The sequence below is a fragment of the Mastacembelus armatus genome, chromosome 21 (assembly GCF_900324485.2).
Source record: "Mastacembelus armatus chromosome 21, fMasArm1.2, whole genome shotgun sequence".
Taxonomy (NCBI): Eukaryota; Metazoa; Chordata; class Actinopteri; order Synbranchiformes; family Mastacembelidae; genus Mastacembelus; species Mastacembelus armatus.
The window spans coordinates 20,723,065-20,743,522 of NC_046653.1; the positions used below are offsets into that span (position 1 = coordinate 20,723,065).

A 20,458-nucleotide genomic window follows, 5' to 3' on the forward strand; every position below is an offset into this window, starting at 1 on the left:
AAGGTAGGCTAACTGTCCCAAATCTGCACTACACAGTACAGGCAAGAGTATGTGAATAGGTTTAGTTGTGATAATTAAGGTCAAGGTAGGAGCTTCAGAGAAGACCAGTGTATGTGAGAGCAGGTGAGAGTGCTAGAGAGCACGCACATAATTGTGTTTTGAGAACATCACATAGTTTGCGTACACTTTAAGGCTGTGTATTTTTTCTGTGGGTGTGACATGTGAGAGCTTTGCTTTGAGAAGTGTGCAGGAAACAGGTTGATATTTAAATCAGCAGTGTATGTGCCCAGCAAAACACTTTATCAAAATAGAGAAGCCGTGGAACATGGCCTGTTAAATTTTAAACTGACCGAGCTGCAAAACTCACCAGCCCATATAACAATATGTCTGGTCGACTGGCATCGGAAGATAAATCTGCCGGATTCTCTCTGTGTGGGTGTAATTGGCAGTTTAAATCGTTTGTGATTGCTGTAAAAACCAGTGTCTCCTTTTATTACAGGCCCTTTAACAACTAGACATAAAAACAATAGTTCACCCTCATCTTTAATGGCAGGCCGTCGGTATGTAATTGCAAATATGATCACCAGAACTGATAAATTATGGATTGGAATCAACCATTATTTGCTGTAGTGCTGACACCATTGGAATAGACCAGCAAAAGCTGTGTGGAGGGTCTGACTCAGTTAAACATATGTCTGCATACAGCAGCCTCTCTCAATTTCTCCACACAAGCCATGTCTTTTGTTGCATCTGTTCTCAGGAGACCGCCACTGACAGGCACTCACTCCTCATCCTCTCTCCAGGGACAGGCTCTCCCTGGGGTCCTGCTGCGCTGGGCCGAGCTGGCGGTTTAGGAAGTCTGCTCATGATGAATCAGAAACATAGAGAGCTGCTACCACTCAGTGCTAATACATCTAATTAGGCCCAGTTGGAGCCAGAATGAAGACTGATGGTGCCAGTTCCAAAAAAAAAAAAAAAAAAAAAAAAATATCAAGGAAACAAAAGTGAGATGGCTGTCTGCCAAAAAATGACTGCTGTCCCAAACTACATTTTTAGCCCCTGGTGAATAAAGAAGAGCTGCATCATCGTGGAGAAACAATGGTGGGGCAGAGACAGAGAGAGAGAACAAGAAAATACAGAGTATTAAAAGGAAAGGTGATAAATGGAAGAAAGATGGCAAATGGATGAAAAAAGAAACAGACAGGTGCAGAGATATACAATACAATGTGGACAGAGATAGAAAATAACAACAAGGGAGGCAAAGTTGAAAGAAATTGTGTTTCTTTGTCTTCCAAACAATTTTTGGTTGCACGTAGAGAGGAGCCAAATGTTTAATCAACTTGCTGAATTAATGTTCAGCTCATATTATAATCTGCTGCTGTGGCATTTTTACAAATCACAGTGACTGAAAATGAAAAAGTTCAGCCTGATGCTTCATGCACAGAAGAGATGACCAGGTTGATAAGAGATTCATTATCCTCAAACATTAGCAAATCCATGTGTTTTGCTGGGCCCCAGAGTGTAGCTGCCTATCATAGAGTATTTATTTTTCATTTTACAACCAACCCTGCAAAAGGGAGGTGAGTAATTTTCCTTTGTCAGCACCACGGGATTTGAAAGGTGGCAAACTGGAGTTTAAGACATAGTACTGGTCCAAATCAAGGCTGAACAAAAGAGGACTGAGTAAGCAATATAGGCAGAAATGGAGTGAGAGAGACAAGAGCAAAATGATAACACGGAGCTGCAGCCAGAACAAAGCCAGTAATAAAAGTAACAGCATATTGGAGCAACAATAAATACATGCACTGTGTGAACATCATTTTTCTCTTCTCTCAGTCCTTGATGGTGAAGTGTCCCTCTGATTGGTCATACAGGCTGGACTGTAAGTTCCTCAGGCACACACAGGGTCCACTGCATAGGAGTCCTATAGGGACTGATGCTAAGGTATAATAGAAGCAGCATTGCAGCATGTTATATACACTAATTTTAACAAGAATGACCCCCCCACCACCACTACACACACCCATCCATCCATCCACCCACACCACACACACACACACACACACACACTCACTGTAGGAGAGTTGCTAATGGCCAGTGGTTTTCCTTCTTGGCCACTTAGTGGTTTCCTGGTGTTATTTTAAACTCCTGCTGCAGGCAGGCTGAGCTGCCTTGGCCTTGCGACTGCTGCCAGGTTACTGTTAATCACACACATGCTGTAAACACACACAGCAAATTGAGGCAAAGCCCTTCGGGTGGACATGTATAACTATCACTAGCAGAACCTTTTGTAATAAAACATAATGTTTATGTGAACAGATGTGTGAGTGGTTGTTCTGCAGCAGAAATAGAGCTACAAAAAGCCTAATGTGTTCCATTTGATCCTCAACATTATCCTAATCATTGAGTATTTCCTCCTTTTGCATCCATCTTGTAGTTATTTCTGTTTAATTATTTCTTCTCCTCTTTCTCATGTCATTTGCTTATGAGGTGAGAGCTGCAAAAAAAAAAAAAAAAGATGAAACTACAAAACCATGTGACGCCACTTTCCTTGTCTGACACCTTCAGTGTTAATTAAGCAAAGCATCCCCTCAAAGAAAGGTAGTGCACTTGCTTTAGGACTTGGCTTTAAGTGGCACTTTATTCTGAGGAAGACCAATAGTTTCTGCGTTTATTTGGCAGTGTACACCACCTTTTCTTCCCTCAGTGAAATGGGGGGAAAGGCCATGATGGATGCAACATTGTGGCTAAGCTAACATGCTGTTGCAGCCAAAATAAATCACTTCACTAACAGAGTGAGATAGAAAGATGGGGGCTGGGTGGAGGACACAGTGGTGCTGTTAGCCAGAGGTGCCAAATGGCCAGGTCAAATATAATTACCACAAATAGAGGACAAACACAAACGCACACACACAGGTACACAAGCTGTAGCATTTGTCTGTGGGCTGTCACTAAAAGGTTTCAGCTCACAGGCTGTTGAAAAGATTTAGCAATATAACAAAAAAGCCACTTCAGTAAAACTGGATGTAAATGCTATTTTTCTCTGGGGCTTCAAGGCTTGGCAGATTCTCCAGTATGATAAAAGGAAACTTATCATTAAAAGCACTTAAACGTAATTGAGTTTTCAGACCGTAATAACTGTCCAGGCGTTCAAACCAACATATGTTTTTGCTGCCGTAAGCAGCATTTTACAGCATCTTTGCATTACAACCAGTTTGCAAAATATGTTCAAATATGAAAGGCGAGCACAGAAAGTATGATTAACTAAGCAGGCGGTGGATACGGGCGCCAGATGCAACTCTGCAAACTATCACCCGTAGTTAATAAGATTAAAAGAAGATTAAGAACTTACTTTATTCATCCCAAACTGGGAAATTCCACTCTGCATTTTAACCCACCCAAATGCACACACACAGCAGTGAACACACACTGCGCGGTGCACACACCCGGAGCAGTGGGCAGCCATTGCCATCGCCCGGGGAGCAGTTGGGGGTTTGGTAAGGATCTCACCTCAGTCGTGGTATTGAAGGTGGAGAGAGCGCTGGCTAACGTGTGTCATGTCTTTTTTCAACACAAACTGAAAATCTCCAGTAAATAAAAAACTGAGTGATAATTTTCTAGAGATTTTCTAGTCCGCTGCTATTCTGTAAATGATCTCACTGTATAAACAGTCTTTCAGAATAACCTCCCAATTTTAGAAAAGCAGACAGTTTACAGCTAAATCCCAGTGTAGTGTAAGAAGAATGAAATAAAGACTGAAATAAAGAATGAAGGTATAGGCTCTGCCAGCTGTGTGTAGCATTATGCACACTTCTGGGGAACTGTGAGTTCGTTTCTGGTCCATCGAGTCGGTCTGAACATGAGGAATCACAGGTGGAGATAATTTACTGAAATTCATCCATATATTCATGTATCTTGTTTTTATCTGTTTATCTATCTTGTTGCTTATTGTGTCTTCCTACAGCTGTTTCCTGTACTGTGTAATTAATATGAAGTAACATCTACTGCTCAGGTCACAGGTCTTACATTAATGTGTCAGGCCTGGTTGGGCCCAAAATTTATTTAAAGATAATTGTAGGTAAGGGTCATTTCAGATTTTGCAGGTGCAGGTTTGCAAAACTGGAAACACGCAGGATACTGGACAGATCATGAAAAATGGTTTCCCATTTTGCAAATGTGTTAAGCATTAAATTTGCATTTCTTATGTAATGCTACATATGGGCCTGGACATGCATATAGGACAGCCCATGGCATAGACCACCATGCTGATTAAAACTACCGTACAGCCAGAGTCCATTATTTTGTCCTTTATTTCAAAGCGGATAAGTTCTGACTTATAAATCATGTCTCACCTACTCTCTGCCACCGTGATGCCCACCACAGTACTGTAAATAGCACCATTCTTCACTGTGTGTATGAAAAGCAGCATGACAAAAAGAAAAAACAAAAAAACAGCTGAGTATATTCAGCTGTTATCAGTGTGTGAATAGATGTACGGCTGTATGTGAATGGGACGACCACACACAACGCAGGGAAAATGAACAGAAAAGGCTCATTCAGCCAACAGTACAGTGATGGAGAGTGTGTTCACACAAAGAGGAGCATGGCAGGTGGGTCTTTGTCACACAGTCCCAACAGTGAACAGATGGACACAGGAAGTAAAAAAGGAAAACTAAGTACTAAGAGTAGTAAGAGGTTGACGGCACTGTTGCCCTAGTTCTTGGTTTTCACTGTCAAAAATACACCGAAGGAATAAAAACCTGATATTAATTACACTTAAGGGATGAAAGGGTTAGAAAACAAGCCTGAGTGATGCTGGGCTCTGTGTTCAACCAAATCTGCTTTTCAAACCCCTGTGTCAGTATCTATAAAAGAAAAAAAGTCTTTCTCTGGCTAAGCACCATGCATCTGTTGTGAGACTGTGTCCATGTGGCTGCCTGTGAGCAGTGCACACAACAATTAAATGAATACCCAATGGTCTTTACAAGCCCTTGCAGCTTCTCACATATAAGGATTTCTGCTTTTCTGCAATGTAAATAGAAAATCTGGGTTTTCAACTGTTATAGCAGTTTTCCACACCTTAGGCTATTAAAAACTACAATGGATGTGTTTCACTAATCAACTAACAGTTAATGAAAATATCAGCTGCAGTCATATTTGCATGCATTATTTCACTACCTAGCCTTCTTTTTGTCACCTAATCTCCTGACTCAGTGTCACCTATCTGACTTTTCTATTTGCTTCCACACGAGCTCAGGTGTCAGACTGACAGGCAGGTTGACATCTGTTGTATTCTGCAGCTTAGTTTGCTGCATTTGAAATATTGTAAGGGAGAGTGAGCAACAGAGGTGAACAAAAATCGCAAACCGGATTAAGGACGGCCTGTCCTACTTCACGCTCTCTCCTCAGCACACGTTTTATCATTTCTCCCCTCTGTGTCCTATACAGGACTCTGGCTGTTTGCTCGGCTTTTCCATCTCCCTGTATTTCTCTTAGCTGTACATTCTCTTGGTGTTCCTCTCTGTGTCTATCTCATCTCGCATATCTCACCCACATCTTATTAAAAGCAATGGTTTCCCTACACGATGCCTCTCTGTGTGTCTGTGTGCGCGTCTGCTCCCATGTGTCTAAGAGTTTGGATTTAGTAGAAATAGCGAGCTGACTCATCAGGCAGCATGCATATGAGAACTCATCCAAGCACCAGCCCACATACAAATCACACCGAGTAGACTGCCCTCCATATGCAGACACAGACACACACGTGCACACACGTGCACACACTCACACACTCACATACTCACACACTCACACACTCACACACAAAGCATCAAGCCATTTGTATGCTAAAATGAAGTTGACTTTGAAGGACTGCCGTGGCCGGCTGAGGATCCTGATTGAGAGCACTGATGAGATACAGAAGGTTGGACAAACAGCCAGTGAGCCTTCCTCCCCTCGCTCACCCTTGAGATGAAGATTTTCACATGAATAACACTGAAGCTGGAGATGCAAAGGAAAAGGCCTCTCTCTCTTTCTGTCTTTGTAACTCTCACACACAAATGTGCCTTTAGAGAAACTTCTCTTGGCAATGTAGGATGTAGCTGCACTAGCTGGACACGTTTTTGTTCATCCACTGATTCACACACAAACACAATCCAGAACAGTGCTCTCTCTTTGTATTATACAGAACCTCATTACTTAAAAAAAAAAAGAAAAAAAAAAAAAAAAAAGAAAAGAAAAGTAAAACAAATTAATTTCCTCTAGCGAGCAGATACCGCCCTGGCCATTTGTCTGCTTCCATGAAGACTTTAATGATTATAGGCGAGGTCTCCCAGACATTAATCCTAGTTGTGGACAGATAATTACCTTCAATAGAGGACCAACCAGGTTAGAATGAATCCACTGCCAACACGTATAAAAAGAACAATCATATATTCTGTGTATACTGCACGACTGCTTTCAGAAAGTGAGGACTAGCTCCAAACTTTATTCTTGCAGTTGGAGGACTTTAGAAAGGCTCACTCAATCAGAGTAGATTTTCTACCAGCCCTAATCCAGGATCATGAAACTATGCATCGCAGACCCAGAAGCGTGCTAAGTTTGGCCACTGATGACTGAAAGCTATTACTGATGCAGCAGCATGGACTACTATTTATTTATTTAAAGTAACTTTTAGCACTAATTAGTTTTTGTTACCTTTGTGTTTTGTAACCTGTATTCTTAACTTTCGTCTTTTAATCTATGGTGCTGTACTGCCACTGGAACTCAAACTTCCCTGTGGGAATTTCCCTAATGGATCAATGAAGTTCTCTCTAATCTAATCTAATCTAATCTAATCTAATCTAATCTAATCTAATCTAACCTATAGAGCTGCTTTCAGCCAGGGGCCAAGTAGCAATTGATTTAAAGCTACCCTGTTGAATTTTAGACCACTAGTAGTGCTATGGAGCACTGTAACAATAACTGGATCCATAGTAGTCTCCATTTATTTCTGTCAAGCACCAGCACACGGATGATACTTTTACACATTTCTGCGTCTTTAACGCTCTTAGACTGTTCTAGTATTCTTAAGAAATGCAGCAATGCACCAGAAAAAGGCAAAAAGACTAAAAGACTATCAATAAAACGATGATGTTTAAAACAAATATAATCGGAGAAAGGAATTCAGCACAGTTAAACACATTGCACTCTAAACAGTATCTTTGTTAAAAGAAACTTCACATGGCACCTTACAGAAGTCAGATCCAAATGCTCAGCCTCACAGACTCCAGTCATACACACTCTAGCCTGTTTGAAATCTGTTAGGCTGCTGGCTTAGGGGGATTAATTGGACAAGGCTGAAACATGCTTTTTTACACACGAGCTGTTGTGACATTCATATGGCTGCTCACTTGTATTTGTATGTAGACTGTGTGTGATGTATATATTTTTTCGTCTTTCTGTCAAACCTCCTACCCACCAGGACTTAAATCAACAACCATGGTAGTCATAGCGCAGACGCGCATAGTCGTAGACGGTATGATCATCCTGGGGGAGGTTTTCCATTTGATACAGATATTTTGTGCTTTACTTACGTCTCAGTTTTGTAGGTGGAGCATCTCTCCAGTGGGATCTTCAGGACTCGGTCGTTGAGCCCAACAAAGAGTGACCTGTCACTGTGCAGGATCTGCAGGCTTAGGATTGGTTCTCGCACCCCCAGTGGGAAGAGCTCCATCTCCTCCAGGTAACAGCCTTGTAGATTCTTGTTGGGTGTAGCTAGTGCCTTTAGGATGGTGCCATATTCTGATTCAACAAGGATGAGAAGAAATATCTTGTTTCCCACATGAAAACACACTTGTCTGCTTGATCTTTCTTTTCTGAGTTAGAAATTTTTGTCCTTTTTTCACTGCTCTACCAACCTGTGCTGATGTACATAACATGGTAGAGGGTGTCCATGCCCTGAACGATGTCCACCACCAGGTTGGAGAAACGAACGTCATCCTGCATGACCAGTGGATCGACAGACTCCGGCTGGACGACGTCATTCATCAGGTAGAGCCGCTGGGCGTCCTGCAGGCTGCGTTCTGTCAAACCCTCATTGGGACCTTCATCCTCTATTGTACCACACTGGAGAGAAAATGCATTGGGTGAGATGTCAGAGGAGGATGTGGAAATTTGGGTTGGATGCAGGGACATTATAAAGGTAGGCTAGAAGGCAAGAAAGACAAAGACAAAGTAAAAGCAAACACGTGGTGGCACCTCACACACCTGTCATTGTATGGACTAAATCAGCACACTGTCTCTGGCTAGTTTCAACTCCTAATTTTCACAAAATCTTTTTTAGGGAAGGCTGAGCAGTAATGCAGCAATTTAATGAGACACTGCACACACATAAATATGAGATGACAGCATTCTGAAAGGATTTGTTTGGGCTGCAGAGCTTAGCTGTGGATTGCAACTTCTGTTCACTGTGAAATAAAACGAGAGATTGATTTGTTGGTAAGATTCTATTCTTGCTTGGAGTTTGAAGCTGGAAACAGATTTTGGAACAATGATCATACAAATGTGGGAGGTATCTGATATCCTGAATAACATAAAATAACAAAATAAAAAGCAATCCCTTCAGTTTAGTTTCAATTTTAATTCAATTTATTTATAAACCTCTAAATCTAAGGGACGTACTTGATGAGTGCGGAAAGGAAAAAGTCCCTTTAATAGAAGAAAAGTCCAGCAGTTTGGGATGTTGCACATAAGGACTGAATTTAAAGCAGGTTTTTTTTAAAACAATGTATGTAATTTGTGACTATACATAAAATTACAAATTCAAAAGTTGAAAAAGTCAAATTATACATTTAATTGATAAAGATAATTTTTTATAATTTCATTATTTTGCTGAAAAATTGCATTTTACTAAATTCCTGATGGGCCCTCTGTACCCTCTGGTAGCCTCCTAAAAGAACTGTTTATGGAAATCTGTAGCTGCTAAACCTTATTAAAACTCCCCTTTAATATGAATAAAGTGGATGAACTAACCTGGAAGTTGTGGATGGGGTTGGGCGTGGGAAGCCACGTGGAGCGAGGGTTTTCCTGGGAGCGGAAGGGCCCGTTGAAGGCCTGGGTGATGGCGCTCAGGTTGAAGGCACATACCGCAGAAGCTGCAATACTGTTGCTTTATAGAGAGACGGAGGAAAGACAAAACAGCAGGGGGCAGAGAGAGAGGGGGGGGGAGAGAAGGTAAACATTAAGATGTTATTTCAAGAATAATATTTATATTAGTTTACATGTTGGCAGTAAATGTGAGGCTGCATCAGATATCAGCAGCATCCAGCTGTGTAATAAAGCCATTCTCTAATGTGTTCCAGCCTCTTAATGGAAGTCCTATCATTTATACCTACACTAAACAGGCGCTCTGTTGCAGGCTTGCTGTAGCTGCAGGGTAAGGTATGCTATCAGCACTGCACAGTGAATGAGGACAGTATTAAGCTGAGGATATAGGTGGCAGTTACAGATTATGTGTAAACACATGCACACATACACACATTTGCCTCACAGGTATTACAGTAAACTCTGGCTAAACTGGCAGTTTGAGTAAAGTTATTATTGTGATGCTCTCCGGCCATAATGTGCTGCAAGGTAATGAGTTTCTTAACTCCACTACTGCTGACTGTTTTCCCCCTCTTTCTATAACCCACTCAAAAACCTTTTTACTGCGCGTTGAACAGCTTGCTGCCTTGCCAAGGCTTGTGCAATGCTGATAAACCATCAGTTTGAAGATTGTGAGTGATACTATTATAGACAGAAAACAAGGCAGAAACAGCCCGAGCCTCAGAGAGAGGCTCAGACAGAGAACCAGAGGAAGAAATACTATTGTAAGGGCTTCATGCTGCTTTGGGAACCAGTTGGTACCTTGGGTAATGTATAAATCAGTCAGGGCTGCTGGCTGAAAAAGCTCAGGCAGAAAGGGCTGCATAAAATATGTCCCAGGATTTGGTAAAATTGTTTATTTTAGTGGCCTAAATGTGTGGATTTCAACTCCTGGGCTGCCTTTTCCCTTTTAATTTCATTTCCTTATGGCATAGTCACTCATCTCTTGGCTGGACACACCATATTGTATATTTATTTACAGTGGCTGCGATTACATCTACAGTTACAGGCTACTGAGAAGGGCTATCAGTTCACTGTTTTCATGAGAGACTTGAGCAATGTGATGATGGGACATTCACAAGTTTGTCATTGTCAAAATATGTAAAATGACCATTTTCATGGATTTTGTCACTGGTATTATTTTTCTATTATTTACTGCTATTTATTATTAGAATGTTCTCTACAGAACCTTATTATACTTTGGACAATGCAAAGACAAAAGCAACTTTGCTATAGAAACAATGAGTTGGTGTAAACTACACAGGAGAACCATTTCTTTTACTTCAAAGAGATCCCATTTTGGCGACGCTCCATCACGAAGAGTCATGCTCAATTAGCCACAAGCAGTTTCTGCTGGCAGTGTAACCACAGCCGTACTGACAGCAGCAAGCTTTATATGATTTTAGATCAGAACAGATTTATGGGCTGTGCATGGATGTTCATTCCTGAAAAATAGGGGGGGGGGAAATAGATAGTGAGGAAAATCTAAGCTCAAAAGGTTCACCTACTAATTAGCCTGAACTTTCACACACATCAAATAAACAGATTTCAGTGGAGAGTTGGAAGTTGCATTGATTCCAGCAGTGTGTGTGTGTATGACCTGTGTTCATTCTGGTTTCACTGATCAATGACTGCAGAAACAGTGCGATATGGACAGGGCAGCCTCCTCTGGGCGAAGTATTCTTTCTTGTAAGTCAAAGATGTTTCAAAGCGTGCTTGAGAAATCTTTGGTTACATTTGTTCATTTTACTTTAGAATAGTAGTTTCTCAGATGGCCAGTGCAAGATTGGGATAAAACTCCTGTTTTGTTGTTACTGCAGAGTAGTAAAACACTGTGTGATTCCAAATGAGCTCAGGAGAAACAACAGGGGAAACTAAACAGGTGGCACATTGAGAGACTTTGCAGCCTGCGGAGGAGAAAAGCCTCCGGACTCCAGAAAAAGCACTTTTTCCTCCTTTTTGTCAAGGGCTCTGGTGGAGACTAGAGCGATGGAGAGGCAGGGCCAGTCTGTGAAGCAGAGCACTGTGGTGAGCTGGTGGTAACCAAACCCCAGCTGCAGGAAACCACCAGCAAATGAACTGCAATAACCGAAAGGCAGCCACAACAGTTTTCAAAGCTACACACACAAACATTGAGTTTGACACACTAGGAAGTTAAACTGTGGGTTTATAATGGTGCTGCAGCTACAGCTTGCACCAAAGCCAAACTCTGCCACAGTGTTCCACATTATTTCATATCTTTACTACAGCAGTAGGTTGCTGCACATACTGCCAAGAAAGCAGCGACAGGCAGCACGTGAAGAGAATACAGTCTCTCGCAGTGATGAATGCAACCCATATGTTTTGCTAAAAAGCCCAGGAAAGTGATTGAAAAGCTGTTTGACATCTGCTATGCTGTTTGCTGCTCTGCCGTTCTCTGAGGACGAGCACCATGATGATCACTTTCATTATGAGTGAAGCTACTTCAAGCGATTCGTCTTCTCTCTGCACCCTGAGCCTGTCACCCGTTGCTCTCTCTGATACTCGTCGATTTCCCGTCTTGTTTTACAGATGTTACCTCACGTTATCTCCACCTCTCCACCTTTGGGTGTTTAGAACTAATTTACTCAAACTTTGATATTATGTGTTGCTTTGGACTGCTCTGGTCACGCTGTGCACACTGAGCATCACTGTGTCTTGATGGAAGTGGAGAAGGACGCAGAGTGGGAACAACAGCAAAAGAAGAATCAGCAGGAACTCAGGAGGACGTTCTGTCTCTATTGTGTTTTGTTTTTTTACTTTCATTTTTTCTGATCCATAAACGTTCTCTGGTTCGATACGCCAGAGATCAGTGTGTACAGTGTCCCTACAATATTTGTATGTCAGTATTGTTTTTTATTTAAATAACAAATAAAGCTGGTGTTGGTCCGTATTTTTCTTGATGTCACCTGACAATATTGTGTGTGTCTGCCCAAAGCCTGACATATGTTATTCCTCTGCATCATAGAGCTTCACTAAAGACACTGAGCTGAACTGAACCGCTGAAAATCTTACCCATTACCAGGAATACATGCCCTACTTCATTTGGAGTCAGTCCTACACACACCAGCCTGGTGTCAGAAATAGTTCTTAGAAGAATCCATGGCTGAAAATAGTTGCCACGAAATTCACTGTTTACTACATTTTGAGTATTATTTAAAAACCACAGTATCCAGAGATTTCAGGTTATTAAAAATCTGTTTTAGCCTGTTTTTAAAGATGCATGTCTTCAGTAGGAAGCAGTGGACCTGGGTGTCACAGACAGTTTAGGATACTTGGAAAGTATTGAGGTCGTTGGTACAGTACACATTTTTTTCACAAGAAGCACACAGAATAACAGCAGCCTTATTCTTCATGTACAGGAACTGAACGCTTGCTTCACCTCTGTCAGATGGGCGACACCCTGGATATATTGCTGCAGATGGCGGGGTGGTTTTCCGCATAAACATTTTGGACATGAAGCTCAGTTCAGGTCCCAAAAAGAGGCGTTAGAAAGGTAATGAACTCCTCAGAGAGCGTGCTGAGACTGCTTGGCTCTCTGCAGGCAATGATCAGTGCAGATCTGTACACCAGAGTCTGTCTGGTAAACACAAGTGGCTGATATGCATCTCACTCGATAGCCTTATCTTTTTAGGCTGGAAGCTGCTGTAGTTCCTGCTGCATATTTTAAATCACATCCCAAGAGGTTTCTTAAGAAATTCTATCATTTTTTTCCACTTTTTAATTGTTATGACAATATGATTAGTTTAAAGGTTTAAATTAGTCGTGATCATCTATTATGTTCATTTTCAGTGGTTGACTATGTAATACACCTGCTGAATATACCGTAACATAATCTGTATGTATCTGTAATTTATGTCTCTTCTTATTAAAATTGTATTTCTAAGCACTTTGGACAACATTTGGTTTTAATGTTCTACATAAATGAACCCATTTGACAAGAAAAAAGACATCAATGCAGGGGAAGCACAGTGGAGTGTAGGTTTTTAGTTAACCTCACTTTATATGATAACAGAGTGACATTAAACTACATTAAGGCCAATGTTTCAACCTCAGTGAATACCTGCATCGCAGCAGAAAAGAAAAAGAGCCCACTCAGCAGAGCTACATGGCTGCAGGGAACAGAAATTGCACCAAGGCTGCCAGGATTATCCGTACATATTTTTATACAGCACAACAATACGCCAGCAAAAGCAACAGCTTTGGTCTAAAACCGTCACATTCAGAGGCTGCCTGAGTCAGCAAAAGCTACACTAAAGAAATAAAACTGGTTCAATAGGTTCACAAAAATCCAGGTGTCAGGATTTGAATCATCACAAGAACCGAAGTGCACAGTTCATTTAGTACAATGACAATATTTGAACTCTGTTATTTTGAGGCTAAGCTTGACCTGAGCAAAAAAAATGCTAATAGTGGGTACTATTTAAAGAACAAGCAATGATAAACCTGCTGGTAAACAATCAATGGATTCTGTTCAACTGTATTCTGATCAGGCCCCGTCCTCCACACAGTGGGGACCTGCAGTTCATTACAAGGGACGAGAATGTTATGTAAAATCCAAAATATCATAGAGTTATGTGGCCTGCTTCACTTGGCTGCCCAGCATGTCATTCATCACCAACGTCAAAGCTGATCTGACTCAGAATATTTTTCATGAACCGAAGCATTTTAGAATCAACAGGACAAGCTTTGTGCCTGCAGGGTGCACGCACAGCGGAGACTAGGTATTTGGACAGTTTCTTTTTTTCTTAGTCTCTGTGCTTCAGCATGTTTAATTTGAAATAAAAGAATGGTTACTACACATAATTTGATTCAGTTTAAGTTATTATAGAAGCATAGCTGTGTGAGAGATATGGTGCTTTTAACACATGAAATTGAAATCATCATCATTGTTTTTTGTATGTCCTGGACTGTGCTTTATGTGTATTTCCCAGTAAGTTTAAAATAAAAAATGTTTAATGATACTGTGTGACTCTGTGCTTGTGTGGGTTTTCTCCAGGTACTCTGGTTTCCTCCCACAGTCCAAAAACATGTATGTCAGGTTGATTGGTGACTCTAAAATTGCCCATAGGAGTGAGTGTGAGTGTGTGAGGTTGTTGGTCTCTATGTGGCCCTGTGATGGACTGGTGACCTGTCCAGGGTGGACCCCTGCCTTTCACCCAAAGAGAGCTGGGATAGGCTCCAGCTGATCCCTGGGACCCTGGTTAGGACTAAGGGGGTATAGATGATGGATGGATGCTCCTAATGCTCCTGATTAGCTGCAACCAATTATTTTTTAGCTTCAGACTGAAGTGCTATTTTATTTCATGTCATTATTTAGCCTGACATCATGATCATTTTGTTTATTTCTATTTGCAAAAGGTGGATTATATTTTTTGTTTTGCTCTAACCATAAACTAGTGCGAGACATTTCTTGACCCTCAAAAAGAGACAACACAACATTCACATCGTGCAGTGACTGACCAGGGGAGAAGTAACCAGGCCGAACTTCTCTCTCAACATTTTCTTTACAGCTATTTCTGTTCTGTACAATGAATGAATATCTGCAGGTAGAGACAGGCTGAAAATGAACTACATTATTCCAATATTTAAACAACACAACACCTCTGCCAGCTTTTCATTAGCTCTAAACTTTCACCTTCCATCATGGCCCAGCATCTTGTAGTACCAGCTAGTGCTTTTCCAAAATCTGGCCCTTAAAGCAAACCGTCCAGCTGTGCCGATCTCATCCACACAGAGAAAAATGACTTCGCTTTCTTAATCCTGTGCAAAATCACTGGAAGTCCAAGACATATTGAATTATAACTAACGCTATAAAACAGTTCTCCCTACAGAAGTTCAGAATATTTTTCAACCACAAATGAGATTAAACAGAAAAAAGAAGAAAATCTGCACAATGGATGGTTAATTTTGTGTAGCCTAATCAATTAATGGAGCATTTGTTTCAACACTCCTCATCTTGCCCCCAACCTCTGAGAAATCAGACCCTCCAAGAATTAGTGAAGTGGCGAGGTTAGTCGAGTCACCCATAAATAGATAAGGAGGCACATAATTAGTTAGTAATGGCAGGTTAGACACCTCAGCAGGAGAACCTCACTGCTGCTCTGAGTACACGACAGAAACACCCTGCCAATAAGCGCCCGTAGTTAATTAAAGGGCCCGGCCATGCTCTGAGTCTTAAGTGTCCTTATTCTAATAGAATGCTCAAACCATCCACGACAGAAGACTCGACATGCTCCACACTGTTCGTCAGCAGAATCAGGCCCTCCTTTCCTCCTTCCTCTCTCCTCTTGTCATCTGAAATACAACTGGAACAATGATTTGTCTTATTGACAGATCTGTTTTTTTGAGTGATTAATTAAAGGGACACTCCACCAATTTTACAGCCACAAACCTGGGTGTTTATTAGGGAGAAGCCTGTTTTTCAGTTGTCCAACTCAGACCTAGTTGACAGAACTGATATGACCCCATTTTAATCAATAGAGCTTTCTACATAGGCTCTGTAATAAGTCACAGCTCTTTCGCCCAGAAGCATATTTCTATGCTTGAAAACATTTTCCTGTTTTACACACATAACATAACACATGATTCTGTGTTAGGCTGCGACTGCTGCGTAGACATCATGTAATAAAAAGGTGCTGTTGATTTGCAATGACCCATATTAAAGACTAAAAATCTCTGAACTTCTGTTGTAGTTTTGGTTTATACTAAATTGCTGCAGCACCTTGTTAATCATCAGGTCAAACCCATTTTAGAAAAATACTGAAACCAACTCATTTTACTTGAATCTTCTTCACACTGTCTTTTCTCTGTGCAACAAACAAAAATATTACGTTTATGATGAAATAAAACTGAAATAGTCACATGCAAAATGTTTTTGGCATTTTTGCTTGATGAATGATTTCAAATCTGACTAATTATTAACAACTGCAGCTTCTCCTGTCACTTGTCAAAAACAATTCAAAAATGTGAAGCCAATTAATGGTTAAAACACAAGAATCCTGAGACGTGGCCCAGATCACGAGCAGTCAGAGAGCATGAGTTCTCTGCTCCAACTCTTCCTGTTGTGTTTTACAACCCCAAACTCCTGGGAGCAGCTGTGAGCCTGTTCAATTTAGGCCAGACAGATGGAGATAGTGTTTGTGATGATTGCATTAACATATCCAACCCTGATGAGGGTTTTGGAGGGAGGATCAACGAGTCGCTTTAGAAAGAAAGGGCAAGGAAGGAGGGGACAAAGAATGACGAACAAAAGCTTGGAGCTCACTGATTTTTCTCATTACCTCTTCTCATTTCCTTCCCCTCTCTCCATTTCTCTTTATCCCCCTGGCTTTTCTTTTCTTTTGTCTCTCTACCATTTCCTGCATACACACACACTCTCTCTCTCTCTCTCTCTCTCTCTGTCTAGCACTAAATACGGCCGCAGGCTAACGGGAAGCAGCCATGTGTTGGCGAATGCCGGCAGCTTAACAGGTGAGAGAGCAGAAGGTGAGAGGCAAGATTCAACTTCCCCCCTGACAGAACACAGAATACATCTGAATACCAACGACTGTTCTTTCTGACACACACAAATATAGACCCATACCCTCACATGAGCACACACCTTCTATGCACACACAATAGTGTGTAGAGAAGTATTGTTCTCTATTGTCTTCAGATTAAAAACATACATTATTGTATATATGTACTGAGAACGTGCTTCCATTGCAGCTGGTTCCTGGGGAGAGTCTCCTAAAACCCTGATATTTGCACATCTCAGTTCCTCCAACCTTGAACAATTTGATTTCAGTATTCAGCGGTCACAGTTGTAGCTGCATTTTTAATTTATTAAGGAAAGTTATTTCTGTTACTTTTTTCCAGGCTTTATTTTCTAACCAGATGGTGATCATGTTTTTGACGACAACTGGAGAGAGAGAGAGAGATCGCCCCTACCAAAAATACATGATTTGTGAACAGACATGTAAATCCACAAACAGACGGCATCTTGTAAACATGACCCTGAAGGCTGCAGTTGCATAAAGGCCACAGGATTAAAATATAAATCTCCAGATTTCTATAGTCTGTCCACATGGGAGCATGAGTGTGTTTAGCCATTTGATGACACATATTTTTCATACATATTTTGTCCTGAAGGGTGAAGGAAAAACTCCAGCATCCAAAATTAAATGGGTTCATCCTCTAGGGTAAGTGGACATGCTCAGAAAATGACTCTGCTGATTAGATTGGTCTTTTCTACAAGTGGAATCTGATGCTTCTCGGTGCCCTCAGAGGAAAAGTTAGGGCAATAACAAAAAATATACTGTCAGTCAGGGAAGGGGAAATTTTGACCTTAGATGAAAAGTCAAAACAATTAAGAAAAATGATATGTATACCGGCTGCCATGTAAATCTACCCAGTAGTTCCCATTAATAATATCTTCACTGATATGTTGCTCTGGAGCCACAATGTTGGGCAGACTGACCCGACTGAGTGCCAGATAATGCCATCTTCTAGTTAGGCAAAAATATGATGGAATTACACTGTAACTAAAAATAAAAAGCTATAATCTACACACTTTGGTTCACACTGTTTCCTCTCTGTAATGAAGTGTGTGACACCCCCAGCTGGAGCAATCAAACACCAGAGGGAGTCAGTCTGTATATCCAGCTCGTCTGAGAGCTGCATGCATCCACACTGATCATTAGCAGCAGCAGGGAGGCTGTAAACTCTGGGAAATTGTCTTTCTCTCTATAGGTGGAAGATTGTCAGGGTAACAAACCATATGAAGTGATGAATTCTGGAGGCTAAATGAAAAGACGCTAGAGCTGAAGTGTTTTAGTGTGTGTGTGTGTGTGTGTCTCCTTGTTTCCCCATTAATACTCTTGTTGTGTGGAAAAGGCTCTTCAACACAGCTGCAGCTTGTTTTCATGCGATGTTCATCTTTTCTATTCGATAGTGAGAGCAATGCATTGATAAGTATTACACCACAGTAATTTAGCTTTTTACAACATCTATACAGACACGTACAGTTACAGTTAATAGTGTTTTACCCTATGGCTTAAGGTTGTATGACCAAACGCTTTTATTTAGTATAATTATGTTAAGTTATTGTGTCAGCCTATATACATACTGCACCAGAGGGTAAACAGCAGACCCAAAATGAATGGATCTTAAAAGTCAAACCTGCTACACTGACCTATTAAGTGAGTTTTTCAGCTTCAACCGTTCCTAAAAAGGCAACTCCAGGTTCAGCTGCTGGGCAACAATAAATGCAAACAAACAGGAGCGAAAAATCTGCAACCACAAACAGGCAGTTCGACAAGTGGCTGAATCAGACATGATGCCTCTGTTGCTAAATTGAGTGCAGAGCTACATTCAACACGTGGAGCATCAAGCAGAGAGGAGCTCCAACAATACAACCACAGTAAATAATGTCTGTGCGAACATTAAGGCAACAAGCTAAGCTGCCACTACAGGCAGGATGGTCAGAGCAGAAGTGGTGGTTCATCTATAACCATTCAGACCTATTAAGAATGGAACTTGCTAATCTAAGAGATTTCATTTTGATTCTGAGAATCTGATGAGAAACCCTCACAAATAACCTTTAAATATTTGAAACCTGGGCTGAGGTGACAAAAGTATCTCTAAAATTACTTTTCATTCATGCTGATAAAAAAAATGGCTTCAAGTTAAATGAGTTAAATAATTTGATACGTATTTTGAAAAAAGAACTTGACAGCACTGTGAGTTAAAGGTCTTGCTGCGTATACTGCTGTGTACTGTACATGTGTATTTGCAGCCACTCACACATTGGTCGTGAAGATGCCATAGATGAGGTCTTGCTCCGGCAGGTAGAAGGTGCTCTGCAGCTCATTGTAGTAGAAAGGGATCTCCCCGGAGCGGGAGCAGTTGAGCCTAGCCTTCATGAATGTTGTCCAGGTGTCCTCCAGGAGGAACCGCCCGCCAATGTCATTTTTACACACTCGCGCCACGCGGGAATAGACCGTCTTGCCACAGTCGTGCTCCACTGCATTCTCCCTCAGGAAGAAGATGGTGAAGAGGCCAATGTCGTAGGCTGAGATGAAGTGGGGCTCTGCCGTGAGGAAGAAGAAAGATGGGAGAGGATCATCACATAGTGACTCCAGGGAACCAGAAATATTTGCAGCATTTATCTTGTAGCTGCTGTTGCGTTAACCCCTGTACTTCTTATTGATTGCAATAAAACCTTCTATATTCTAGTGTTGTACCCCCATTTAGATGGTCTCAAATAGAGACTTAGTGACGAAGGTGTAAATGACAGGCAAAGGTGCAGGGGGAACAGGAGTAGAGGAGATAAAAAATGGTTACTAATAAATCTGTCTGATGTTTGATGGTAAATCCATGGAGTTATGTCTGTTTAACTGGATGCCCGTGCTGCTTTTATTGCCCTGGGCAACACAGCAAGTGATTAATGGCCCTCTCTGTTGGGGGCTATCTGGTGAAGCTTACTGAACAACAGTTCGCTGGGATGTTACTGTCATTCTTTGCAAACACATGACTCATCAGAGAACACCAATTCATTGCTGTGAACATGCCAGGAGAAAGAGTTTGAAGTTGTACACCCATATCCGTCTAAAAGCCAGTATTTGAGGCCGATTTAACAGTAGTCTTTGTGATGCTTTAAAGATTTAATCCCCACACATTTGTTAAATCACTTTTCCCTCTTAGCTTTTATAGCATCTAATCATGCAGACACTTATGGCTTTATGTGCCAACATTTTAAAACACACCTTCAGTCAAGGTGAGAGAAATTTTGTCTGTGTTGCTCAACACGTTTACAGGCATCAGGTCTTTCTGAAAACAACATCCTGTTTACTTTGGAGCTGTCTGTGACCAGTTTTCTATCAAAGAGACAGTTATTCCCAGTGAATAACCAGTGTGATACCATCCAGCCAGAGTTTGGATAATTTGCCTCAACTAACCCATTTATATGTAAATACATCAGACTATAGGCAGTAGCATTGTTGTCTACTAAAAAACATAAGATGACCAGTGTGTTGAAAGATTTTACAGCAAAATGGAAGAGAGGTTATAATTGTCTGTAGAAAATATAAAGTTAGATCGATTCTTTTATCCCCCATGTTTATCACTACAGAATAATTTTTCAACAGTCTAAAAAGAAACGTCCGCATGCTGTTTTGACACCGAGCTGTGATTTCATCACAATAAAATTTTGTTTTCTGCTGCTGTGTTTTCTTTTCTCAGGCAAGTAATACTCGTGTGCAAGCAAAATGAAAGTGAAAATACTCTTCCGCTGTTGCTGTTTGAGTTTTCCCCCAGGACACATTTACTGTAAGTGATA

At 41.1% G+C, this 20,458-nt stretch overlaps 1 protein-coding gene across 2 annotated transcripts in view; it reads right to left on the reverse strand.

Annotated features, from left to right (window-relative positions):
- Nucleotides 1–20,458, reverse strand: part of sema5ba (sema domain, seven thrombospondin repeats (type 1 and type 1-like), transmembrane domain (TM) and short cytoplasmic domain, (semaphorin) 5Ba) — a 140,090-nt gene that overhangs the window by 23,722 nt on the left and 95,910 nt on the right. For both annotated transcript variants that reach the window (XM_026296322.2, XM_026296321.2), the window contains exons 9-12: nt 18,925–19,210; nt 9,010–9,145; nt 7,896–8,103; nt 7,572–7,779 (exon numbers count right to left, since the gene is read on the reverse strand). In XM_026296322.2, the coding sequence (XP_026152107.1) occupies nt 7,572–7,779; nt 7,896–8,103; nt 9,010–9,145; nt 18,925–19,210 (838 nt within the window). The remainder of the gene's footprint in view (nt 1–7,571; nt 7,780–7,895; nt 8,104–9,009; nt 9,146–18,924; nt 19,211–20,458) is intronic.